Source organism: Culex quinquefasciatus, chromosome 3 (assembly GCF_015732765.1).
Source record: "Culex quinquefasciatus strain JHB chromosome 3, VPISU_Cqui_1.0_pri_paternal, whole genome shotgun sequence".
Classification (NCBI taxonomy): Eukaryota; Metazoa; Arthropoda; class Insecta; order Diptera; family Culicidae; genus Culex; species Culex quinquefasciatus.
In genome coordinates this window covers 85,426,786-85,453,991 of record NC_051863.1, presented here as the reverse complement: position 1 = coordinate 85,453,991, position 27,206 = coordinate 85,426,786, and the positions used below count along the sequence as shown (strand labels likewise).

General features: G+C 34.4%; 1 protein-coding gene, 1 long non-coding RNA gene and 1 pseudogene across 2 annotated transcripts; 1 reads left to right on the top strand and 2 right to left on the bottom strand.

Annotated features, from left to right (window-relative positions):
- The first annotated feature begins 14,076 nt into the window (after positions 1 to 14,076).
- Positions 14,077 to 14,670, top strand: LOC119769026. Its single transcript, XM_038260908.1, has 2 exons — positions 14,077 to 14,542; positions 14,608 to 14,670. Exons 1-2 carry the CDS (start codon positions 14,077 to 14,079, stop codon positions 14,619 to 14,621), a joined length of 480 nt encoding a protein of 159 aa, XP_038116836.1. The 3' UTR covers positions 14,622 to 14,670.
- A 1,399-nt stretch (positions 14,671 to 16,069) lies between these two features.
- On the bottom strand, positions 16,070 to 16,637 carry LOC119770832. The gene is made up of 3 exons (XR_005279016.1): positions 16,497 to 16,637; positions 16,289 to 16,440; positions 16,070 to 16,192 (listed from the first exon to the last, which is right to left on the bottom strand). It is a non-coding gene; the product is annotated as an uncharacterized LOC119770832 (long non-coding RNA).
- Positions 16,638 to 20,608: 3,971 nt separating this feature from the next.
- On the bottom strand, positions 20,609 to 22,213 carry LOC6047958 (annotated as a pseudogene).
- Positions 22,214 to 27,206: the final 4,993 nt, after the last annotated feature.

The window sequence follows — 27,206 nt, the reverse complement described above, 5'->3', positions numbered from 1 at the left end:
AATTCTTAAATTCTTAAATTCTTAAATTCTTAAATTCTTAAATTCTTAAATTCTTAAATTCTTAAATTCTTAAATTCTTAAATTCTTAAATTCTTAAATTCTTAAATTCTTAAATTCTTAAATTCTTAAATTCTTAAATTCTTAAATTTTAAATTCTTAAATTCTTAAATTCTTAAATTCTTAAATTCTTAAATTCTTAAATTCTTAAATTCTTAAATTCTTAAATTCTTAAATTCTTAAATTCTTAAATTCTTAAATTCTTAATTCTTAAATTCTTAAATTCTTAAATTCTTAAATTCTTAAATTCTTAAATTCTTAAATTCTTAAATTCTTAAATTCTTAAATTCTTAAATTCTTAAATTCTTAAATTCTTAAATTCTTAAATTCTTAAATTCTTAAATTCTTAAATTCTTAAATTCTTAAATTCTTAAATTCTTAAATTCTTAAATTCTTAAATTCTTAAATTCTTAAATTCTTAAATTCTTAAATTCTTAAATTCTTAAATTCTTAAATTCTTAAATTCTTAAATTCTTAAATTCTTAAATTCTTAAATTCTTAAATTCTTAAATTCTTAAATTCTTAAATTCTTAAATTCTTAAATTCTTAAATTCTTAAATTCTTAAATTCTTAAATTCTTAAATTTTAATTCTTAAATTCTTAAATTCTTAAATTCTTAAATTCTTAAATTCTTAAATTCTTAAATTCTTAAATTCTTAAATTCTTAATTCTTAAATTCTTAAATTCTTAAATTCTTAAATTCTTAAATTCTTAAATTCTTAAATTCTTAAATTCTTAAATTCTTAAATTCTTAAATTCTTAAATTCTTAAATTCTTAAATTCTTAAATTCTTAAATTCTTAAATTCTTAAATTCTTAAATTCTTAAATTCTTAAATTCTTAAATTCTTAAATTCTTAAATTCTTAAATTTTAAATTCTTAAATTCTTAAATTCTTAAATTCTTAAATTCTTAAATTCTTAAATTCTTAATTCTTAAATTCTTAAATTCTTAAATTCTTAAATTCTTAAATTCTTAAATTCTTAAATTCTTAAATTCTTAAATTCTTAAATTCTTAAATTCTTAAATTCTTAAATTCTTAAATTTTAAATTCTTAAATTCTTAAATTCTTAAATTCTTAAATTCTTAAATTCTTAAATTCTTAAATTCTTAAATTCTTAAATTCTTAAATTCTTAAATTCTTAAATTCTTAAATTCTTAAATTCTTAAATTCTTAAATTCTTAAATTCTTAAATTCTTAAATTCTTAAATTCTTAAATTCTTAAATTCTTAAATTCTTAAATTCTTAAATTCTTAAATTCTTAAATTCTTAAATTTAAATTCTTAAATTCTTAAATTCTTAAATTCTTAAATTCTTAAATTCTTAAATTCTTAAATTCTTAAATTCTTAAATTCTTAAATTCTTAAATTCTTAAATTCTTAAATTCTTAAATTCTTAAATTCTTAAATTCTTAAATTCTTAAATTCTTAAATTCTTAAATTCTTAAATTCTTAAATTCTTAAATTCTTAAATTCTTAAATTCTTAAATTCTTAAATTCTTAAATTCTTAAATTCTTAATTCTTAAATTCTTAAATTCTTAAATTCTTAAATTCTTAAATTCTAAATTCTTAAATTCTTAAATTCTTAAATTCTTAAATTCTTAAATTCTTAAATTCTTAAATTCTTAAATTTAAATTCTTAAATTCTTAAATTCTTAAATTCTTAAATTCTTAAATTCTTAAATTCTTAAATTCTTAAATTCTTAAATTTTAAATTCTTAAATTCTTAAATTCTTAAATTCTTAAATTCTTAAATTCTTAAATTCTTAAATTCTTAAATTCTTAAATTCTTAAATTCTTAAATTCTTAAATTCTTAAATTCTTAAATTCTTAAATTCTTAAATTCTTAAATTCTTAAATTCTTAAATTTTAAATTCTTAAATTCTTAAATTCTTAAATTCTTAAATTCTTAAATTCTTAAATTCTTAAATTCTTAAATTCTTAAATTCTTAAATTCTTAAATTCTTAAATTCTTAAATTCTTAAATTCTTAAATTCTTAAATTCTTAAATTCTTAAATTCTTAAATTCTTAAATTCTTAAATTCTTAAATTCTTAAATTCTTAAATTCTTAAATTCTTAAATTCTTAAATTCTTAAATTCTTAAATTCTTAATTCTTAAATTCTTAAATTCTTAAATTCTTAAATTCTTAAATTCTTAAATTCTTAATTCTTAAATTCTTAAATTCTTAAATTCTTAAATTCTTAAATTCTTAAATTCTTAAATTCTTAAATTCTTAAATTTAAATTCTTAAATTCTTAAATTCTTAAATTCTTAAATTCTTAAATTCTTAAATTCTTAAATTCTTAAATTCTTAAATTCTTAAATTCTTAAATTCTTAAATTCTTAAATTCTTAAATTCTTAAATTCTTAAATTCTTAAATTCTTAAATTCTTAAATTCTTAAATTCTTAAATTCTTAAATTCTTAAATTCTTAAATTCTTAAATTCTTAAATTCTTAAATTCTTAAATTCTTAAATTCTTAAATTCTTAAATTCTTAAATTCTTAAATTCTTAAATTCTTAAATTCTTAAATTCTTAAATTCTTAAATTCTTAAATTCTTAAATTCTTAAATTCTTAAATTCTTAAATTCTTAAATTCTTAAATTCTTAAATTCTTAAATTCTTAAATTCTTAAATTCTTAAATTCTTAAATTCTTAAATTCTTAAATTCTTAAATTCTTAAATTCTTAAATTCTTAAATTCTTAAATTCTTAAATTCTTAAATTCTTAAATTCTTAAATTCTTAAATTCTTAAATTCTTAAATTCTTAAATTCTTAAATTCTTAAATTCTTAAATTCTTAAATTCTTAAATTCTTAAATTCTTAAATTCTTAAATTCTTAAATTCTTAAATTCTTAAATTCTTAAATTCTTAAATTCTTAAATTCTTAAATTCTTAAATTCTTAAATTCTTAAATTCTTAAATTCTTAAATTCTTAAATTCTTAAATTCTTAAATTCTTAAATTCTTAAATTCTTAAATTCTTAAATTCTTAAATTCTTAAATTCTTAAATTCTTAAATTCTTAAATTCTTAAATTCTTAAATTCTTAAATTCTTAAATTCTTAAATTCTTAAATTCTTAAATTTTAAATTCTTAAATTCTTAAATTCTTAAATTTTAAATTCTTAAATTCTTAAATTCTTAAATTCTTAAATTCTTAAATTCTTAAATTCTTAAATTTTAAATTCTTAAATTCTTAAATTCTTAAATTCTTAAATTCTTAAATTCTTAAATTCTTAAATTCTTAAATTCTTAAATTCTTAAATTCTTAAATTCTTAAATTCTTAAATTCTTAAATTCTTAAATTCTTAAATTTTAAATTCTTAAATTCTTAAATTCTTAAATTCTTAAATTCTTAAATTCTTAAATTCTTAAATTCTTAAATTCTTAAATTCTTAAATTCTTAAATTCTTAAATTTTAAATTCTTAAATTCTTAAATTCTTAAATTTTAAATTCTAAATTCTTAAATTCTTAAATTCTTAAATTCTTAAATTCTTAAATTCTTAAATTCTTAAATTCTTAAATTCTTAAATTCTTAAATTCTTAAATTCTTAAATTCTTAAATTCTTAAATTCTTAAATTCTTAAATTCTTAAATTCTTAAATTCTTAAATTCTTAAATTTTAAATTCTTAAATTCTTAAATTCTTAAATTCTTAAATTTTAAATTCTTAAATTCTTAAATTCTTAAATTCTTAAATTTTAAATTCTTAAATTCTTAAATTCTTAAATTCTTAAATTCTTAAATTCTTAAATTCTTAAATTCTTAAATTCTTAAATTCTTAAATTCTTAAATTCTTAAATTCTTAAATTCTTAAATTCTTAAATTCTTAAATTCTTAAATTCTTAAATTCTTAAATTCTTAAATTCTTAAATTCTTAAATTCTTAAATTCCTGATTTTGAATTAAATTTTTATTAAAAATAGTGTTTTTGAATGTAAGAATCCAGAGGTTGCTGGTTGGTACTAGAAATAGTGGTCGACAGCTATAAAGACAACGTCTGTTTTTACTCATTTCGACCAAAAGACTATATCTGTCCTTTTAATTTCAAAATTCTGCATGAGATTCGGCGGGGATTTTCAATATTATTATATCGAATACAATATTATTTAAACGTTTGTGAGTTTCAGTCGCATACGAAAAGGAAAATTCTTGATATATATATTTTAATTTTAATACATAATTCAAAAATGTGTTATTTAAAAAAAAGTTATTTTTAAATTCTGAACATTCATGTTTAAATTTTCTGTGATGATTTGCTTATATCAAATATATTGTGGTTTCGGAAATAAATCGAATTTTCGCGGCGACTTATCTGACACTACGCTCCGCAAACTGATCAACTCTAATTTTGAGTGCAACGAGATGTTGTGTTGAACGCGAGGTTAAACGTCACTGAAAAACATTTTGTCGTTCTGGCACCAAACCGAAACGAGCGATTTCCACTCTCGCCCTTGCTCTCGCCGCACTTTTTCTCTCCGCATTTTTTTGTCTAACTAAATAGTATCAGTGCTTGCGTGTTGTTGTCGTAGGTTTTGGATGATGATGTTGGCCATTTATGCAAGTAAAAAAGTACATATTTCCTTTCGTTTTTAATTAAATCAGCTAAAATCCATCGACATAAGTTTTCGCCAATCAAAACAAGATGGAGGAATCACAACAAACTTGGCCTACACACTGATCGAGTAATACCGAATTAGGCTACACGCAAAACCGGAGTTAGGTATAAATTACTTATTTTTAGTATTTTTTGAACTTATGTTCTAGCTTGTCAAATTATACCTAAAAATTAGTATTTTTTTCTTCCTAAAATTTAGGATTTTTTTAGAACACTGAAGTACTTCTTAAAAATTCCTAAATTTTAGTATTTTTTTTAGTTCTAAAATTGCGATTCACGTTTTGACAAGTCAAAACAAAATAATTTCGTGGCTGTGAGTTGGTGTTCCGCAGTGCTGCTGAAAACTTAGGAACTTTGGCAAGGTAAGTTTTGTGCAGGAAGAAAAGTGGCTCTCCGGTTCTGCACGGAGAACGGAACCCGGAGCATCCTTGTTAGAGGAAGTGTGGCTCGCGTACTTGTGGAAGAGGAGGAGGAGAAGGACGGAACCTTCAACTCCCGGCGGAATTAAAAAAGCCGCCACTTCCCTCTCGTGCTCTGGAGGACGGATCTCGGGACGGATATTTGCGGAAGAGCTGGAAAGGGGAAGTATAAACGGACCCCAACCGTGGAGATTGTGCGATCGTGGCGATTGTGTGAATGAAAAGTTGTATCGAGTTTGAGTTTGACGAACAAATTTTTATCTTTTTGTGATTTGGTTGGACGTTGCAGGTGTGTGTATGTATGCGTTTGTGGAAGTGTTCGTGTGTGTGTGTGTGTGTGTGTGTGTGTGTGTGTGTGTGTGTGTGTGTGTGTGTGTGTGTGTGTGTGTGTGTGTGTGTGTGTGTGTGTGTGTGTGTGTGTGTGTGTGTGTGTGTGTGTGTGTGTGTGTGTGTGTGTGTGTGTGTGTGTGTGTGTGTGTGTGCTCGTGTGTGCTCGTGTGTGCTCGTGTGTGTATGAGAGACTGAAAGTGAATGGGTGGGGGTAGACGAAGAGAAAGAGAGAAAGAGAGAAAGAAAGAGAAAGTGGGAGAGAGAAGAGGAGAGGGAGAGAAAAAGTGTGAGAGAAGAGGGAATGAAAGAGAGCGAAAATGGGAAAGGGAGAGAGAAAGTAGAAAAGGGAGAGAAAGGGGGAGTTTGAGAGAGAAGGCTGGAGGGGAAGAGCGAAAGAAAATGTGGGAAAGAGATAGGGTGAGGGTAGAGGAAGAGAGAGATAGAAAGTAAGAGAGAGAGAAAGTGGGAGTGAGAGGGGCAAAGATGAAGAAAGAGAGAGATAAGAGATATAGTTGGAGAGAGAGTAGGAGATGGAGAGATAGTAGGAGAGGGAGAGATAGTAGGAGAGGGAGAGATAGTAGAAGAGGGAGAGAGATAGTAGGAGAAGGAGAGAGAGTAGGAGAGGTAGAGAGAAGGTGGGAAAGAGAGAGGTGAGAAAATATGGGAGAGAAAGAAAGGGAGAGATGGTAGGAGAGAAAGAGAAAAAGTTGAATTGAGAGGAAGGGAAGAGAGAGATAGCAGGGAACAGGAAGAGCGAGAAAATAGAAAGAGAGGGGAGAGAGAGAAAATTTTAAAAATCTCTAATTCCAAACATTTTAAAACTCAAAAAAATCTTATATTCTACAATTCCAAATATTTAAAGATTAAAATGTTGAAGTTGTAAAAATATTAAAATATTAAAATAATAAAAGATATTTAAAATAAATAAATATTGAAATATTAAAGATATATTATATAATATTATACAAAATTATAATGTTAAAATATTCAAATCATTAAATATTTATTTTAGGTACGTACATTTATGCAAAAGTTGTGTTTTATGTAAATAAAAATATTAATATCATTTAAAATTTTGTTTTTCTTCTGCCTGCATAACTCTTGGAATATACCGTATTTAAAAATTAAAATTTTGAAATATAAAAATATTAAAATATTAAAATATTAAAATACTAAAATATTAAAATATTAAAATATTAAAATAATAAAATATTAAAATATCAAAATATTAAAATATTAAAATATTAAAATATTAAAATATTAAAATATTAAAATATTAAAATATTAAAATATTAAAATATTAAAATATTAAAATATTAAAATATTAAAATATTAAAATATTAAAATATTAAAATATTAAAATATTAAAATATTAAAATATTAAAATATTAAAATATTAAAATATTAACATATTAACATATTAAAATATTAAAAATTAAAATATTAAAATATTAAAATATTAAAATATTAAAATATTAAAATATTGACATATTAAAATATTAAAATATTAAAATATTAAAATATTAAAATATTAAAATATTAAAATATTAAAATATTAAAATATTAAAATATTAAAATATTATAATATTAAAATATTATAATATTAAAATATTAAAATATTAAAATATTAAAATATTAAAATATTAAAATATTAAAATATTAAAATATTAAAATATTAAAATATTAAAATATTAAAATATTAAAATATTAAAATATTAAAATATTAAAATATTAAAATATTAAAATATTAAAATATTAAAATATTAAAATATTAAAATATTAAAATATTAAAATATTAAAATTTTTAAATATTTAACTATTGAAATATTAAAATACTGAAATATTTAACTATTAAAAAATTAAAACATGAAAAAACCAAAATATTTATAAAAAAGATAAATTTAATTTTAAAAATATAGATGCATTGAAAAAATAAAATATAATTTAAATTTTAATATTCATTTTTAGGTGAGAACATTTATGAAATAGTTGTGTTTGATATAAATAAAAATATTAATATCATATAAACCATTGTTTTCTTCTGCCTGCATATCTCTTGGATAATACCTAATTTGATCTTTGATTATTCTTAAGTGTAAGTAATTTTCGATCCCTCACGTTTATAGAAAATACCTCAAATTTAGGTATTTATGCCTAGAAATAAGGAATAAATGGTCCGCCATCTTTGATTATACCTGATTATCAGTAATTTTGGATCCCTCACTTTTCCAGAAAATACCTCAAATTTAGATTTTTATACCTAAAAATTTGGAATAATCATGGTCCGCCATCTTTGATTATACCTGAATATCAGTAATTTTGGATCCCTAATTTTTTCTGAAAATACCTCAAATTTAGGTATTTATTCCTAAAAATTAGGAATAATAATGGTCCGCCATCTTGGATTATACCTGAATATCAGTAATTTTGGATCCCTCACTTTTCCAGAAAATATTGAGATATTTATGTATTTATACCTAGAAATAAGAAATAATCATGGTCCGCCATCTTGGATTACACCTGAATGTCAGTAATTTTGGATCCCTCACTTTTCCAGAAAATACCTCAAATGTAGGTATTTATACCTAGCAATAAGGACTAACCATGGTCCGCCATCTTGGATTATAATTAAATATTAGTAATTTTGGATCCCTCACTTTTCCAGAAAATACCTCAAATTTAGGTATTTATACCTAGAAATTAGGAATAATAATGGTCCGCCATCTTGGATTATACCTGAATGTCAGTAATTTTGGATCTCTCACTTTTCCAGAAAATACCTCAAATTTAGGTATTTATACCTAGAAATTAGGAATAATAATGGTCCGCTATCTTGGATTATACCTAAATATCAGTAATTTTGGATCCCTCACTTTTCCAGAAAATAACTCAAATTTAGGTATATATACCTAGAAATAAGGAATAATCATGGTCCGCCATCTTGGATTATACCTAAATATTAGTAATTTTGGATCCCTCACTTTTTCAGAAAATACCTCAAATTTAGGTATTTATTCCTAAAAATTAGGAATAATAATGGTCCGCCATCTTGGATTATACCTGAATATCAGTAATTTTGGATCCCTCACTTTTCCAGAAAATACCTCAAATTTAGGTATTTATACCTAGAAATAAGGAATAACCATGGTCCGCCATCTTGGATTATACCTAAATATAAGTAATTTTGGTCCCCTCACTTTTCCAGAAAATACCTAAAATTAAGGTATTTTGGTTCTACAATTATACCTAAAATATAGGAATTCTCGTACTAAAACGCTATTAGTAATTTTATTACTAAAAGCCGATTAGTAATAAAATGACTTATTGCAGTCAGGTTCGATTATACCTAAAAATTAGGAATTTATACCTAATGTCCGTTTTGCGTGTAGACAGAAAAAGGCGGAGAGAAAAAGCGCGGTGAGAGTGGAAATCGCTCAGTTCGATTTAGTGCCAGAGCGACAATAATGCCGCTCTAATCTAGTCCGTCCCATATGTTTTTTTGTCAAAATTGAGATAAACTTGACAAAAGTATTAATTTTACATGTACTTTTAGCCTATTGAATAAAAAAGTAGTGTTTGTTCTAAAAAATCCAAAATAAATATGACTTTCGTGCTGTCCCATATGCAAAATAAAGGCAAGTCAGTTCCTCATATCGAAATGTCTCGCAAATCGTTTAAATGGCTGCGAAATTATTTGAAATCCACAGAGTATGTTTTTAATAGTACGTATAACTTGAAAATATCATTAATTGTTCATTTCTGAAGAAATTGTTGAAGATTTAAAAACAAGATACTCCAAACCTTTAGTGACTTTTTTCTTTTGAAATGTACAACTACGAAAGAAAATATAAAATACATACCGTTATTAACCATAAAATTAGTTATATTTTTTCTTGAATGAATAAGTTTGATCATGGTTCTGGGGGAGAATCCACCAACGATAAGCGTAGTTTTTTAAATTATTTTCAAGGGCTTAGCAGATGAGAATTTGCCTCTGTAATATATTTCCAATTTCCTGGTATCGTTGCAGATCACATTTTCATATCCAGGAACTTTATTAAATACATTATTTAAAGCAAATAAATCTGAAATAAACATTTTTTTATAATTATTTACTTAGAAAACTACCAAAACCACGACCAAAACAAATCTGGAAATGACAGTTGAACCAGGTTAGAACTGTGTTGTAAATGTTAAAGCCTACCGTGATATCATAACTGACTTGCCTTCATTTATGAACAAATAAAGTCAAGTTGGTCTCTTGCAGTAAATTTCTCAAATTTACCTCCAAATTGTGAATTTTTTTAATCAAATTTATGGTACTAGCGTTTTTAAGACTGATATTGAAATAACAGTATAAATAATTATAAAGAAATATTTAGATTAGAACAGGAAAAATGGTGAAACTTTTTTGGGTTTCTCACAGCGTTATCTGAGCACTCACTTTTACATATGGGACGGACCAGATTAGAGCGGCAGTATAGGCGGTTGATTATATTTTATTTAAAAATACTAAAAATGATAAATAACACAATTTTTCAATTTAATAAAGTCGTTTTGAACCAAATTACTGATTTCTTCAATATTCATTCATATTTGATAATCAATAAATGCTACTTCAACCAAAACAAAAACAAATAATTCTAAAAATCGCTGAAAAAATTAGCCACCTGCACCTCGGGGACTTCTCGAGCACCTATCCCCAGTTAACTCAATCCGAATTCTGAAACGGAATCTAATTAGAATCGTATACAAATTCCGTTTCAAACGCAACAACCGGTTCCGTGTTCGAACCGGTTGTTGCGTTTGAAACGGAATTTGTATACGATTCTAATTAGATTCCGTTTCAGAATTCGGATTGATTTGACTGGGTCTTGGCTACTCGACGGATCCCCGATGAACTTTTTCTTCGCTGAACGAACTCGAAGGCTAATTTAGCTTTAGCTTTGCTACCCGCGGTGCGAAAGTTGAGGTGCAAACTTGTCGGGAGCAAATCGGATGAACTCTTTCAAAATTTTGAAAGGATATTTTATTGATGTAGGCAAACAATATGGACATATAATGCAATTGGAAGCATGTTCTATTATGCTAGAACTAGGGGGTGTACAGAGTCAAAGTTTTTACCGTTCGTTAACATATTGACGCCGATATCAATATATTGGTCAATACTTTAACGAAAATTTGAGTAGTCATTCCCACCGTTTACTTTTCAACCTTGAGTTGACAGATGGTAAACAATAACAGTATGATTTTGGCGGATAAAAGTAAATTGAAACCCCAAGGTGTAGGCGATCGGAACATAGATTTTATAACGGTTCCGGCATGTTCCGGCTTCAGTTCGACCATCCCTCAATCACGGATGAGCGAACTCTTCCGCTGAAAATCAGGAATGCTCTGTTTTGACCGGTGTGTCCAGTACTGCCGAACGAGAGGTCGAGTTTAGGTTTAGATTTCTCCATCTTGGTAGATGACTGAGCGACCGGGAAGAAATGCTTTCCGGAGGACTTGACAGTCCAATGAGATGGTGGACTATGAGCCGACATGGCAACGGCGTCTGAAAGCACAAGAGGAAGAGATTTCTGAAAGAAACCGGTTCCGAAGCATCCCTCTTCAAATCCCACAGACCAGCTGACGGCGGATGCTAACGAAGATACTGCAAGCGGTCACCAGATAAAGAACCGCGATCATATCCGAAGTATGGTTCTTCTCTTTGCGTATCTTCCCGCAGGAGAGATGACATCAGAGACGGGGTGTGGAAAGAAACGGGGGCCAAAGTAGGCGAACAAGGTGGAGATCGGTTCTAGAATGAACGGAGCTTCCTCTAGCCATCGCTCGGTCAAGCTTTGCGATGTTGATGCAAGAAGTCATTTTTTCGGAACATAAGCGGGGTGGCGATCGGTTCAATAAGTATTCTGGATTAGTCACCAGATGGCAGACTAAAGATTGCAATCGCCTCCTCCGGGAAAATCGTTCCTCCGAGGGGATTGACTAATAGAAGAATATTGTTGATTAAGCCATAAGAATTTTCTTTAACAAACGGAAGAGGAAGATCTGATGAGTGCCGTCATGACGAGCCATCGCGTCATTACAACCGCCAGAACTATTTCCGTGCAGGTACCGAGGCCGGCTATCAAGGTGGCGATTGGTCTTACAGTGGTCCCCTTCCGCCCTAGATGACCGCGGTGGCTTGGAATACGGAGGTCTTCAGAACTTCCCGAAGAGTAGAGCAGTGGTTTCGACCAGGCAATGTACAATTGCCAAAGCCAACTGGATGCAGTTGAAACCTGGCAATGCGTTGTGAGCTCAGCAAGTGCATCGGAGTGCAATTAAAATGAGATCCGTGTGTGTGAGTGTGTGTGTGTGTGTGTGTGTGTGTGTGTGTGTGTGTGTGTGTGTGTGTGTGTGTGTGTGTGTGTGTGTAAATATCGCATTCAATTTATTTTTCAACACTCAACCATCATCATTAACATTATCGAGTCACTAGTCGGCTTATCTACCGATTTCTCTTCCGACACCGTAGATTAACTCTCGGAATTCTTCAGCGATTCAGGCCATCTCGAATAATTCAACCTAAAAAGACAAGAAAGTTTGAAAACTCATCCAAAAATTAATTTCAAACAACTCACCTCCGGATAGCACAATAACGTAGATGTCGTTTTTTCATCGCCTTTTTCTCGCTAGCGGAACTAACGATGATGGCGAGGATGATGGTGAAACTCCAAACGGACCGCAGGACCGTTATCAGCCGTAATCGCTGCCAACACCCGGCTTGAAGGTTGCCGATTCCGAGGAGTTTTGGTACCCTTGCACGACGTCGCGAATTTCAGATTTTTTGTTTTGGTTTGATTTCATCTGACATTTCAACATATCAAGGTTCCTAGATTATGATGGGATTTCGTCAATATATTAACGAAACGTCGATGCGTTGACCAAGTATCATAATCTATTTTAATTTGTTTAAAGTACACTAACCTATCTGACCAGCCCCTAGTGCTAGAATGTATTTTTATTGATTTTGATCAACAAAACGGCTAGAATTTGAATATGAATAAATTAGATTCCCGCGGTGGGCTTGATTCGGTAGCCAAATTAGCTCCCAGCGGTGCGAAAACGTGTATTTGCTACGGAGCAAAGCTAAAACTGGGGATCCAACCGATAGGTTTGCCACGCAATTAGATCTCTGCGGTGGAGATGCCCTTATGACCAACCTAGTAAAATAATTGTGGCGTTCGAAGCATCGGGGTGGTAAAGCAGAAATTTATGGTTTCGATTTCCTTAAATTCTAGCAAATTTTCATATAAACTATCTATTGTTTTGATGTTAACAGCTTATTTGAGACCTAAAGAATGCCATTCACTAACATTTCAGTCCAAACTTGTGCGATTCCTAAGTAAAATTGAGTGTTCGGAATTCGAAGCAAAAGTGTCCGGATTTAGAATCAGTTTTTATCAGTGTCCGGGATTCGAAGCACAACAAGTCATTTAATTTTAAAATTTTGATGAAAAATTGTTAGAAAAGACATATTTCACATGCATTTTCTTGAAACAAAACTTTTTTTTTTGAACAAAAATGATATGCTACTAAGTGTCCGGATTTCGAATCATGGCGTTACATGGGTCTTGCACCTGAAGTGTGCAAGAAAAAATACAAATTTGAAAATTACCCTCTCCGATCCTGCTCAAATTTGGAAGGGCTGTTGATACTATCAAAACATGCAGGAATCCCGAATTCCGTCAAAATCGGACCACCCCTTCAATTTTGGTACCTCCCCAAAAAAATGACATTTTGGCTATTTTTGAACGAAACCCCTATTTTTAAATGGCGATAGCTCAGGAACCACAAATAAGTGCAGTTTCCGAAACCGTGCACGAACATTTTGGTCCTTCGGCATCTAGATTGCGTGGAGAAGAAAACGGTTTCGTGAAGTGCACTTACGCGCATGCTGTACGAAAGAACTTTTACTGTGCGTGCTGAAAAGTGCCAAAAACTCTGTGCTGTGACCTGTGAGCTGCGGTGACCTGAACGGACGATTCAGTGACCCGGGCCATCGCTGTGTTGTTCCTTTGTGCGGTTGGAACCGTACAACATCATCGCCATCGTGGATCGGGACTTGGCGCGCTGCTGATTCGGCGCGATGGTGGACTGCTGCAGGTGATTCGAGTACAATCGGAGCCGCTGAAGATCGGTCATCGCGAAGTGGACGTTCCTGAACACCGTCGTGCTGCGCGCTCGAAGCTGTTCATGTTCCTGGACAAGCCGTTCGAGATTTGCTGTTTATGTTGGGAAGTAAATGCATGATACGGTTAGTTGTGGGCTTGCATGTGGACATTTCTGTGTTGCGGAGTGTGTTCGGAGAAATAAAACGAAATTAAACAGATCTGCATATGAGTTTCTTCCACTCTGTGGACATTTCCTGAGCCCTGGTTCTTCCCTCTGTTGGACGGTTGTTCTTGGATTCCGCTGGTGTTCCGCCGTTGGTTGTCTGCTCGGTTGGTCCCCCTCGCTGCTGTCTGTCTGGTCGGTCGCTGTCAATTTGCGTGGGCTTTGAGTGAGCTGTGATTAAGAGTTCCGTGCAGTGCAGTCAGTGATCTACCTGTGAAGCGGGTTAGCTGTGATCAGTGGTGTGATTTGTAGTCGCCGTGAGTGTTCGACATGGCACCTAGTTTACGCGAGTTGGAAAAACAGCAGAGTCACCTGCGGAGAACCCTAGAAGCCATTCAGCAGTTTGTGAATGCGTACGATGGAACGAGAGATGCTGACCAGATCGACGTCCGTCTAGAACGCTTGGACGAGACGTTCAACCAGTTCCGTTCTGTGCGAATCAAGAATGAGCTGCTGACCGAAGAAGATGACTTGGATGTGGAAGTGGTGGAAGGTGAAACAGAAGAAGAACGTGCGGAGAGGGAGGCTGATGTGAAGAAGAAGCGGAAGGAGAAGAACGTGAAGGTGCTGATGGATGCTGAAGAGTTCTACTGTGCTGTGAAGGCGAAGCTGTACAAGAAGCGCGGTCCGCTGGAGACCGTCGCACCGGTCCCTGTACCATCTGCTGTTGATGCGAAGCCTGCTGTTGGTCTGTCTCATGTCAAACTTCCGGACATCAACCTACCGATTTACACTGGTGAGCTGAGTGAGTGGATCGTCTACCGTGACACTTATCGTAGCTTGATTCACAACAACTCCCAGCTGTCGGATTTTGACAAGTTCACGTATCTACGCTCGTCGCTGCTCGGTGAAGCGCTTCTGGAGATCGCTGGCATCGACGTTTCAACCGTTAACTACGATGTGGCCTGGACAACCCTGGAGCAACGCTACAACAACAAGAAGCTGATCGTCAAGGCTCATCTAGATGCGTTGATTGCGGTGGAATCTATGAAGCAGGAGAGCTACGCGGCACTGAATCAGCTTATCGGATCGTTCGACAAGCACCTGATGATGCTGAAGAAGATTGGGCAGGACACGGATATCTGGAGTACTCTGCTGGTACACATGGTGTGCTCGCGCTTAGATGGCAATACGCTGCGTCTTTGGGAAACTCATCATAAATCCAAAGAAGTTCCAAAATTCCAAGATCTGATGAAGTACTTGCGCGGTCATTGCTTAGTACTGCAGTCGGTTGCGCCATCCAAGCCCAATGCTGATGAGGAGAAACAACGACGTCTGTCAGTGAGTCATGCGGTGACTCAGTCGGTGAACAAGTGTCCATTCTGTGAAGAACTGTTCCATTCACCGTTTCACTGTCTGCTGTTCCTGAAGAAAACTGTCGATGAAAGAATGGAAGCTGCTAGGAGACGGAATCTGTACCTGAACTGCTTCCGTGCTGGACACTCTACTCGGTCCTGCACGAGAGGATCATGTCATCACTGTCATCAGTATCACCACTCACTGTTGCACATCAACGCTGTACCAGAGAGACTCTCCACCTCGCAAGCACTGACCAGACCAACACCTGAGCAGCAGCAGTATCAACAACAGCAGCCGCAGTATCAGTCAATGGGCCAGTAGCAATCACAAATCCAACCTCCAATACAGAACCAGTCTTCAAACACTGCTCAGTCGAACACACCTAGCGAACACACACTCACAGAACACTCAGCAACTGTCCACCACAGAACCATGCACAAGCCACAACACTACAACACTGTCAATCAGTTCCCACAACTATAAATATGAAATTTTACTCTCAACCGTTCAAATTTGCATCCGTGATCTGCGCGGGAACACACGTCTAGTCAGAGCGCTGCTCGACTCGTGTTCGCAATACTCGTTTATGTCCTCCGCATGCTGCAAGAAGCTTGATGCACTCCAGATTACCTGACCGTACTCGGAATTGGCGGGTCGTCTGTCGTCTCACGACAACTTGTTTCAGCGAACGTACAACCCCGTTCGTCCGCTCTGCCGCAGTTCAACCGCGAGATTGATTTCTACGTGCTTCCGGAGTTGACATCCGCTTTGCCGAACCAGAACATCACTACTAACACTACTGTTGAGACGTAGCGCTCGGTTGAAATACTCTGCACGAACACCCCTCGTACGAACCGTAAGTAACCCAAAAGATCAGTCAAGCATTGTGTCTATCTGACTGACAGGGTGGAATAAACAAACGTAAACAAACACAAGAAAAAGAATTGAACAGTTGGTTCTTTGGAGAAGGTGAAATTTATTGCCAGCGTTTGTAGATTCAGTTCTAATTATTGAAAGCGTTTCGTGTGCGAGAGTGTAGTTGACGGCGTACCTTGTTGGCCCAGGTGACAGTGTTGTAGATCGAGTCCTGGAAAGAGAAAGAAAAACGTAAGTTAGTTCAGGAAGAAAATGCTATGTTAGGAAATAAAAACAATGAATTGATTAGTAACAGCGACTTACTTACCTATCCAGATTTTTAAGCGAAGATGGCGTTACGAATGGTGAACGCCCGAAATGTCAAAATCACGCAGTGGTACCAACATTACAAATAAAGTGCAATAAAGGGCAATCGGACGGGTTGGACTGCCGCCCCTAAGAAGCCCAACGTTAAGAATCCTGCAATATTTGTTGTTGTATTAGACTCTGAGTTACTCTTTTTGGCAGGTACTAACCGTCTGCGGTCATCGCTGGATCCCCAGAGCCAGAACTGCACTCCAAGCAACAGAAATGCAGTCCAAAATGCAGCTGAACAACACGAACGAACCAGCGCGGGCAGCAGAAACAGACTCAACTCAACACAGCTGATTTCGCAGTGCAGACAACAAAGCAGCCGAAGCAGAAGACCAGAAAGCATCAGCAAGAAGAAAACAGTGTCGTTCTATTGTAATCAGCCCTCTGTCACGACGGCCATGTTTATGAAACCTAAATGTTCGACGCGAACATGAAGACAACAAAGAAGATGAAAAACGCATTTGCTGTCAAAATTTGAAAATAAACAAACCGCGTGGTAAAAAAGGCATAATTTCATAATGTTGAAATGATTTCCATGAAAAAATAACGACACGGGATGGGTTTTCAAACACAAGTTTCCGAAGGACACTATCCGCCAGAGGCTATGGATAAATGCCCCGCGAAGTGGCGATGAAGACGGTTTTTGCAAGTTCAATGTTCAAATTAAATCAAATCAAATTATTTGTTCGGACCACTTCGCTGTGAACTTCTTGTGAGTCCACAAAAGGTCGGATTCTACACAAGTACGCGATTCCTTCGATTTCCTGTGCGAGTCGACAGCGGGAGTGGGTCAGTCCTCGGAGAAGGTTATCGAAGGAAGATTGCAGCGAATTGTTCGGAAGGATCAACAGAGGGACTTGGCCAGTCCCCGGTTCAGTACTACCCGGCAAATCTTCCCGGTCAATCGGAAGCAACAGTTCTCACCATTTTTCGTAACAGATTTGCACACACAAAAAGTGAATTTTCTTGAAGATTTGGTGTAAACAAACAGACAACACCAATACTGCTACACTCACAGAGCCCACATAGTAGTATTAGTGAAGAGCCCACGATAAACAACGTGGGCTCTTCACTAATACTACTACGTGGGCTCTTCGAGGTTTTGGTGACTGTCAAACGTTCTAGCCATTTACAGTGGTGCCAGAGGGTTGATTGTAATTTCTATTTTGTATTTTTGTTTGGTTGACGAAGAAGAATAAGTGTTAGAGTATGTAGCAGTAAGATCGAAGTAGGCTGGAGAAAATCAGTAGCAAAACAGAAGCAGTGATAAGTGGAGAGATAACAGATATCAGAGAAGAGAGCAATGTCAGGGTCGTAGTCTGTTTAAAACCTTTGTTTTCAAGGCGGCCGGCATGTTGGCGCACGAAGATTGGAAACCCCTTGAAATGTGATCCACAAGTCGGAGATCTACTGATCTCCCTTTGATTCCCACGAATGATCGTCCTATTCCTGTTCCTCAAAATTCTCTCTTCTCCCATAGCCCGAATCCCTTATTATTCCCTCTCCAAAATCCCTGCACAAAACCGATCACAATAAGCTCTCCAGTATCAGTTGCAATTAGACACCGTCGATAACATATCCGTCGCGTAATAAAACCAACTTTTACACCGTCCAAACTGTTCGCGTTGTGTGTGTGTGTGTGGTCCAATCCAATACCCGCTAACCGGTAGCGATATTATGGGAAAGTATAGTTTGTATCAGGCTTTGTATATGCCGAATGCTGATACAACTTATCTCAGTCCCGGGTATTAGGTGGTGATAGCCCTCGCGCTGCTTCCAACGACCCGTTTCAGAATGACAGAGCTCCTTGCGGTCCAATTCCGAGGTCGCTGGGCATTGTTCGGCCCCGCCTAAGCATAGAAGCAAGCATCTGAAGGAAACTCGATCTATATTTAGACTTCCAATCCCCTCAGGCAAATCAGGGATCAGCGCGTATTTAATATGAGAAGATAACATGTTTCAACATTACGGATCAATTCACTACCGAAGTGTAAACCTTCTGATGGCCGACTGCTTAGCGTCCCAGACCTCCAATCCTAAGGTGTGAGTTCGAATCCCACCTGGATTTATTTTCGTTTTTGTTCATATTGAAAGTTCAAATTTCTGATTCCAAATTTCAAAGGTACCGGCCGGGATTTGATCCCTGAACCTTCTGCTTATGAGGCAGAAGCCGTTGCCATTAAGCCACGGAGCCGGTACCGTCCAAACTGTTCGCGTTATAGTTTTAATAAACTGTGCCGTTCTGTACCTAATCGCGCGTTTTTGAGTGCAGTGTCCGAAACCGTGCACGAACAAACATTTTGTCCTAGTTTGACAGCTACATTGTCCCCAGTTTTCTGTGGGAGAGAAAAGGAGGCGAATACTTTATGAAAATCATACCTGTCAAAATTCCTAGCCTCAAAATTTTGTTGCGAGTTGCTTTTCTCCTCTAATAATGCTTTGAAAAATCACAGACGTTAACGTGAAGACTTCTATCATTGTCATGAATTTTGTTCAAAGATAAAAATTTTGCGTCGCTTTCAATATTTTGACAAAATTCCTTCAACAAGTTGTTTAGAATAGTGCCCTACTCATGCTGATTCCTTTTGGTAACGATTATCCCATTCCTTGTAAAGTTATGGAAATCGTCATTAATCAATGATTGCCAACTAGGACGTCAATGACTGTCCCACAAAATTATATAAATTTTGAAGCACAATTGAATTAGATCAAAAATTCTTTCAGTGGCTTCAAGAAGGCAACAACCGGCACATGCTGATTCCTTTTGGTGCTGAAATACGTTAAATTGAATTTAATACAGAATATTTTATAGTGATGATTAATTTCCTTCGAAAATGATCAACGGCTTCACCTTAAAGCGGCCAGGCCTACTGCCTAAAGTTGTTTCACAGAGAGATAATTCGTTGGTTTGGGTTGAGTTAGAGCACGGAGTGTTTCAATTCTGAATCGACAGGGAGGAAGAAGCGTCGGACCTCCATACGCTCCGAGATTTGGCTTGTTCGTTGGGAGCACCATGCTAAGATGTTTTGGTACTCCGCACCCTCTGGGATGGGATATTTTATTTCCACAAATGCCCTGGACAATATTTTAACCCCAAATTTTTCGCTTTTTGAACTCTTGAGGTGAACTCTAATATTCTAAATGAACACAAACATTACAATCAAATTGATACAATATTTAATTAGAAATGTAGCAACTCAGAATTCAGTTTATTCAAGATTAAGTTAGGCCGATGCAAATATTTTTCAAAGTTTTTGTCCCTCGGCTCTGACCAGGGTCAAAAATAAATATTAACTTTGAATTGAAATTAGAATAACACGCTAAAGTCTCAACATTTGACTGCAAAAAGTGTTTTAAAATGCATTTTACTCTAGTTAATTTGTTTTGCAATCATTAGTTTTCAAAAAAATGTAACATTTGACAAAAACAAAAATTTTAGCGAAAATATAAATATAAAATATAAAATTAAGTGTATACAAATCTTTCCGGCTGTTTAACATAAGATTTAATAGGTTATTTTAGCATTTTTCACGTTTCGTGAAATTTGGTGTTTTCAAATAGTGATCCCCGTGAAAATTACATTTTTTTAGGGTGAAAAATCACTAAGTCTATATGGTCCATGGTCGTGGTCGGTTGGCCGATCATGCGGATCTCAATCAAATCAAACCATCCACATTAACGACCCTCGGGTCTTTTGTGGTCTCTATTGCAAGTTTCTGCTCGGACCTAGGAGTCCAAAGGCTTGAATGAGGCGAGCTCCCAAACCTCTTTCTAATCCAAGGAAACCTTCCACCCCAGTGTTTGATCTGACGACCTTCGGATTGCGAGTCCAACCGCCGCCAGCGATTCCACCGGAGTAGGCTTGGTTTGGTGTGTTGTTTGTACTTATGTCATGGAGACGACTCCTACACCTGGAATGACTTAACGGCCTAACAACCAAGGCCGGGACCGACATTTTACTTCCTCATCCGATGGAAGGTTGAAGCAGATGGGAATCGAACCCAGAATCATCCGCCTACAAAGCGGACAGCGTAACCATTCGACCACGCACTTCCACATGCGGCGTCTCCTGAAGTGCAAATATTGATGGTGTAGGCAGCGCTCTCGGGGACATTGTAATCACGCTGTCATAGTGAGTTCTGGATCCCAGGGTTAGAAAGTCTTCTTCACCATCTCTGGCTTGCTTTCGCTGCCGCTGCTACCCATTTGAATTTTTCCTTGACCGGTTCCTTACCAAGTGCGTATACCGCTTAAATTTGAAAAATTGAGGAAGTTTTTCAATCTATTTAAAACGAACATTATTTATTCACACATATATTTACACAGCAATCACATAAATTAACAAATTATTACTGGCTTTACTGTTATCATGATGATAACATAAAAGGTTTTCTACTGGAAATACTTTTGCAGTTGCTGTAGCGCACCCCAGGTTAATCCTGCAATTGAACCAAACATTTCCAGTATCAATATTCCTATTGTTTCCATATTGCGCACGTTAAATCGCCTAGCAGCAGAATTGAAACTTGCACGACTAGAAACACTTTCTTCCTCGATGTCATATTCATCCTCAATTTCCTTTTATCTTCGTCATCAGTAACGTCTTGTGAAAAATTTGAACCTTCTTTTGGGTCGAACTCATCCGGAAGTGATGTTCTGTTTTCTGCCAACGATACATTATTTGTTCCATTGATGATCAATTTTGCATACTTGAAAAAGGCGTTCTGAAGAGCGAGGATGGCTCGTTCACTTCTATCGGCATTTAACGACAATAAATTATTCGATACTCTGGAGAGTTGTTTCGGCAATGGAAATTTGTTTTGAACGTTCTTCTCATCAGAATTGTAGTATCCCCAAGTTACATTTGAGGAGTCTATATCTAGCAAATTCACCATCCCACGGCTTCTTGTCTCTTCATCCAGCAACAACAAGGGAATAAGTGATCCAACTATCCGTATTGTCCGAGCGCGAAACTGTTTGCGGGTTTCGTTGAGACGTTTGGCAAAACGTTCTAACCTTTGAGAAAAATCTTTTCAAAGGTCGAGTGTTTTTCACAAGGGCACTTGTTTCAACAGTAGATTGTTTATCAAGCTGAAAAGACACTCGCTGCTCGCTAGATTCATCTTCAAGTTGCAATTCGGGTTCGATTGATTTAGCAGTGTTGTTGGCCTCTATATTCTCCTCAGCGCCTTTTGTTTCTAAATAAGCAGTACTGAGATCTACTTTGCTCATTTCAACATTTTCGTTGATCGTTAGTTCTTTTTCAACTTTCAACAAAGTGGGTTGTTGATGGAAATATCCCTGGCGTCGCTGCCTTATCGGGGTAAAGAGCCTTTGAAAGGCAGCTGATATGCGTCCTCGGGCGGTTCCAATTATGTTTCCAACTATTTCCGAAAACGTTCGAATAGTATTGTTGCCGTTATATTGCCATGGTACAATCTGCAACCGACCACTGTTCTTTAATGTACCTTCCGTTGATTCCTCAGCCATAACTGTGGAAGGTTCAGAAAGAGTACTATTTTCACTTTCATCCATAAGTGGTCTGCTGGAATCATCTCCAGAATGATGCGGTTGAGAACGGAAGTCGCTCACGTGTGAATTTGGGTCATCGGGGGTCGATGAAGATAGAGACGTTGCTACCTGGAGCAGAAAGTTTCCAAGAAATGGTTTGGCAGCTACTGCATACATCTACAACAATTTTGAATTACATAAACTAATTTAATTTACTTTTTTAAACAATTATTAACAATTGTTACAAACCAAACTTAATTTAATGATAGCTGGAAGTATCATTTTGATTTGTGTTTCCCTCTAATCAACAAATATCATGTCAAATCGAAGAGTTTGTTAAACGAAAGTGAATGCTATAATCTACGGAACAAAACTGAACTTCAATTGAAGACAAATCGTATTTGTTCGGAGTATCGGCCACCCACTCCACGACAGAAAGCTTCCGATTTAGTTGTATTGCCATTAGGGTGACAAAAAAATCGTAATCAGGGATACCATGTGACTCGATTTTTTAGGCAAAAATAAGTACCAAATCGGGTAAGGTTTCAGGGTCGCTTTTTATCGATGAAGATTATATGTGGAAAATCACAAAAGTGTAGGCAGAAAAACATAGTTTTGGGTCTCGCCCAATATTGTCCAAATGTGAGATTCTTGTAGGAAATTCAAGAAAAAGATCTATAGCTGATCCTAATTTTTGATGATAAGCTTTAGTGAACGCCCGAACATTACACAAAAAGTGTGCCATGGCATGACAGCCAAACTTTTTTTTTCTAATGTTGGTGCCACTGCGCGATTATGACATTTCGGGCGTGCACCATTCGTAACGTAAGGGGTACTTTTGAATATATAAGCCGATTTCTTTTCATCGCAATGCTAATAACTAATCAGGATCAGCTCGAATCGTCTTGCACCCTTCGACAAAGTTGTAGGGAATTAAATTTGCTACAAGAATCTCACACTTGAAGAAATTTGGGCGCGACCTGCGCCACCTGCTGCCAACATCCTGAAGCGATGTTTTTCCCCATATATATTTTCGCGATTTTCTCCATATAAACTTCAACGATATAAAGCGACCTTTAAACCTTAACCGATTTGGGTCAAAGTTGACACAGTTACTTATGATTGCCTAGAATCGAGCAAAGGAGTATTTCTTGAGATAAGAAAAAAAAAACATTTTTTCTTGTCACCCTAATTACCATGGCAAAGTCATGCCAACGTATGTGGTGACGAATTTTAATGCACCATGAAAATCGCGGTCGGACATCCACACACGTGAGCATAGGTAGGTAAATACCTTGAACGTGACTTTGTCGGTAGAGTTTTCGTTAATTATTTTCTTCACATACGCAGAAGACTTAGACATCAATTGGAGATATTCCAAGTTGAATAAATGCCTCTACCTTGACTGTTCACTTTGGCCCAGAACTTTGCAACAACAAACATTTCAATCCTTTGGTTGAGGAAAAAAGAAGTAAGCTCATCAAAAATTGTTATGTGTCGCTCAGTTTTAAAATTTCAAACATATCAAACAAATGGGATTTAATCCACAGAAAGGGGATCCATCGCCAAAACGCGTTAAATTTGCTGTTCGCAATTTTCAGTGTAAGAACGGGCCTTGACCGATCTTATGCACCAGGTTCTCGACGAACACGCACTGCCCTTACACCTACATCTCACCCTTGCTCTGACTCAGTACATGCCAGGCATGCACAACTTCTTTTCCGGTTACGCATTTTAACTCGGCCGTTTGTGGTACATTGCATAGGGTTTGATGTTAGTATAAGCGCCTATCCATTTATAGTGTGCCCCTATCAACTTTTATTAAAGCAAAAACCGTTTTATTTTTAGTTTGAATTAAAAAAAACTAGTTGTTATTTTACTGTGTATTGTTTTCCCCTGAAATCTTGCCTAGTTTTGAGTCGTGTTTATACCTATGTTGCTATTTTTGGTCCTAAGCATGTTATAAAAGTTTACCAAAAGTACAATAGTAATATTTGTGTTAATCCTTTAACCATTCAATAAATTGAGCAAGGATTCAAACCTCACTTGTTTGAAAGAAAGGGTGAAGATTGAAAACAATAGACAGTAAACGAGAATATATTTTATAAAAATTAAAAATCAGTAGTAAGAAAATGATGATTGTATTTTAAAGAATAAAAATGACACGTTAAAGAATAAAAATTACACGTCCGTACGCTAGAGTAGCCGCTTCTGGGAGCGGTACTTCACCGGGACAAGCAGACGTTCACGCTTCCCGAGTTTTTCGCTCTTGCTGGAGAGATGCTCACGTGCTTTCTTGCCTGCCGGAACAAGGCAGAACAATTCCAAGCTCTGAGTGAGATAATGATAAAGTATATCTACAACGGATAAGCTGCCTTGTGCAGCGAAGTTTTTCGACGTCAAAAGACAAAACAAACTGTGATCCAGTTTTAAGCTTTTGTATTTCTATCCTTTTCCTTAGCAAATTTCGAAGGTTTTTTTTAAATAATTTTTCCTTCTCTTGGGCAAATCCATTCACTGAAAATACGCCACACTTTTTATTCAAGTGCCCAAACACATGAATGATTAAATTAAGCCACATCATAGATCTAATCGGTTTGTGTTTCAACATCAATCCAAATCACTATCAAATGCAAGTGTTTGGGCGGCCCGCCCCGGGTGTCACCCATCTTTGGATGACACCCACACAGCAAAAAATCCGATGGTAAAATCGCATCCAAAAGCATGCACATCACCTTCGTCAAAATAAACAATTAATATTAAACGCTGCATGTACAATTTTCGCAAACACAAAAAAAAGTTGCAACCGACGGGATTCAAACCCAGCACCAACAGTAAGCCTGGCGCCTTAGCCCACTCGGCCATCAGACCGATGGAAAGTTGTAAGGATAAACGCATATATCAGCTTGACATTTCGGTCAAGTAGGTTTCCCATACTGATGAGCTACATATTTCAGAGTGTAAAATCACATAAAATTGCATAAAATAATGCAATAATTATATTACACCCAGGCCTTTTACGCACAGCTGGATTACTACTTTTTTAGCTGTGCACGATGACACCTGACTCGGACGAAGAAAAAAATATAATTGACTTAACATATGTTCATAAAAAATCATCTAGTATCTAACTAATATAAACAAAACATACACGTTAAATTTTCTGAAACATTCATTTTAGATGGGGGTGACACCCAAAAGTAACACTCATGTTTTAGAATATGTTTACATAGTATACTTAAGTATTCACAGTTAGTAAAAGTGCATGTTTATATGAAGACTGAAGGAAGACTTCAAAAATTTAATTTTCAGGGGTGACACCCGATCATCAAATAAAGAAATTTTGATAAAGATATCAATATGTAAGGGGTGTCACCCCTATATTATAAATGTACAAGCTTATAAAAAGAGTTAAATGGAAAATGTTTTCTCATCAAAATGTTCTTGTGACAAACCACTCTTGAGTTTGATTTTTTTTAATTTTCTCGGAATGTGGGTTTATTTTTGTTTTCTTCGGCAATGTATCAATTGAAAGCAAAAATAATAAAAAAGCACTTTGAATTGAAAAATTAATAAAACAACTGTTTGCTATCAAAACTGGAAGCTAATAAAAGGGTGCATAAAACGGCAAATTATTTTAATGACAATCAGGGATGGAGTAGTCGCCAAAAAAAACTTTTTCGCTTGCGAACTTTCATCACCCGGAGCCGAAACACGCAAGAGAAAATTGCCCTTAAACTTAAAAAAAAAATGTACTTTTATCATGTATTCAACTATTTTATATAAAAATCTCCGTATTTCTTTTAGGAAGGTCAAAGTATAACCTAACAGTAGATATAGTTTCAACCGCAGATCCGTTTGAAAATGTGTTTAACATTTTGAACAATATTTTATTATATTTATTATTCTTTAGTAAAACTTTACATTTTGCACAACCTCTGATATGATTTTTAGATTTAATTAAATGTTTTAAATTTTAATATTTAACAAGATTTACGTCCGTCTCAATCCCTTTTCATAAATTTCCTTCTAATAAAATTTCCTGTGCAAAAAATAATTGTTATTCAATTCGATACTTTAATTCAATTAAGTTTAAGGTTTATTTCACCGAATTTATTGCAGATTGCAGCGATTTTTAAACAATCGTGCAACTTGTGAAAAACTCTATACAAAAGTGCTACAGCAGAAAAAAACTGTCTAAGATACACACCCTAGTTTGAAACTGTTCTATTTGGTGTGCAGTTATGATTTGCAAGGGTGGAGAATTTGGTGCAAAGTGTGCAATAAGATTTTTGGAAAGTTATCTATTTCTCAGTTTTACAAATATGTTTGTACAGAAATCCCTTTTGTAAAGAAGCATTTTATTTACTACCGTAATCTGGGGTGAATCAGGACTACAGTCTGAATAGGGACAGCAGTTTTAGAGCACTTAAAGCTTTTAAATTTGAAAATTGATGTACACATTTTGTTGGCCTAAGTCTGTTCTAACCGAAACCATCATGAAAAATCAAAATATTGTGCTCCAACATGGTTAAAACTGCTGTCCCAATTCGCCCCATGTGTCCCAATTGACCCCAGTTTACGGTACACTTTTCAATTTGAATGAATATTAAAACATACATTTAAACAACAAAATCTAAAAAATAAATTTAATCAAAAATTACATCAGAGAAATTTATGTTTTCAAAACAATGCATATTATGATGTTTTTCGAAATTCAGTGTTTAATCACAGACAAACAGACGGGACACTCGAGTTCGGAACCATCGTCCTTCAATAACCGAGCCATAACGGTTATTTCAAATGCAATTTAGCTTCGGCATCTACTCACCCGGCGCTGATGGCGCTGCTGTCGTGACAGCTCGCCCGTCTTTCCTCAGTGTGTAATGCGAGGTGTAATATGTTTTTGTTGTTGTAAAGTTGAGCGTGAGCACGTGGCAGCAAATGAAAACAAAAAAACCCGATTTAATCCCACCTGGGGTGAGATAGAGCCTTTCTTACAAAAGGAAGTTAACGGCAGTTGATTTTTTTTTAAAGAAACAGCAAAATAAAGAATGGTCCATTCATTAATCAATTCGAAACTCAACCATATTTTTCATATAACTGAAAAGCGCTGGTTTTGCCCCATTTGCCATGGCCGGTTGTAAGCTGTGCTCGCACACAAGCATTTTCGATTTTTTAAATCAGAACACATTGTTTTTGAGACAGAGAATTAGCTCACAATTTGCGATGTTCGTAATGTTTTCTGCATATCGCTAAATTGTTCGTATTCTCTGAGTATTTTTTTGCACTTTTCAAAATATTAAAAATTAACGAGAAAACAAAATAATTCCGTCTTGCTCCAGAGCGTTAAAGTGGTA

Excerpts from the sequence above, each read along its gene's own strand:
- LOC119769026 (XM_038260908.1), top strand. The coding sequence starts at position 14,077 with ATGGCACCTAGTTTACGCGAGTTGGAAAAACAGCAGAGTCACCTGCGG.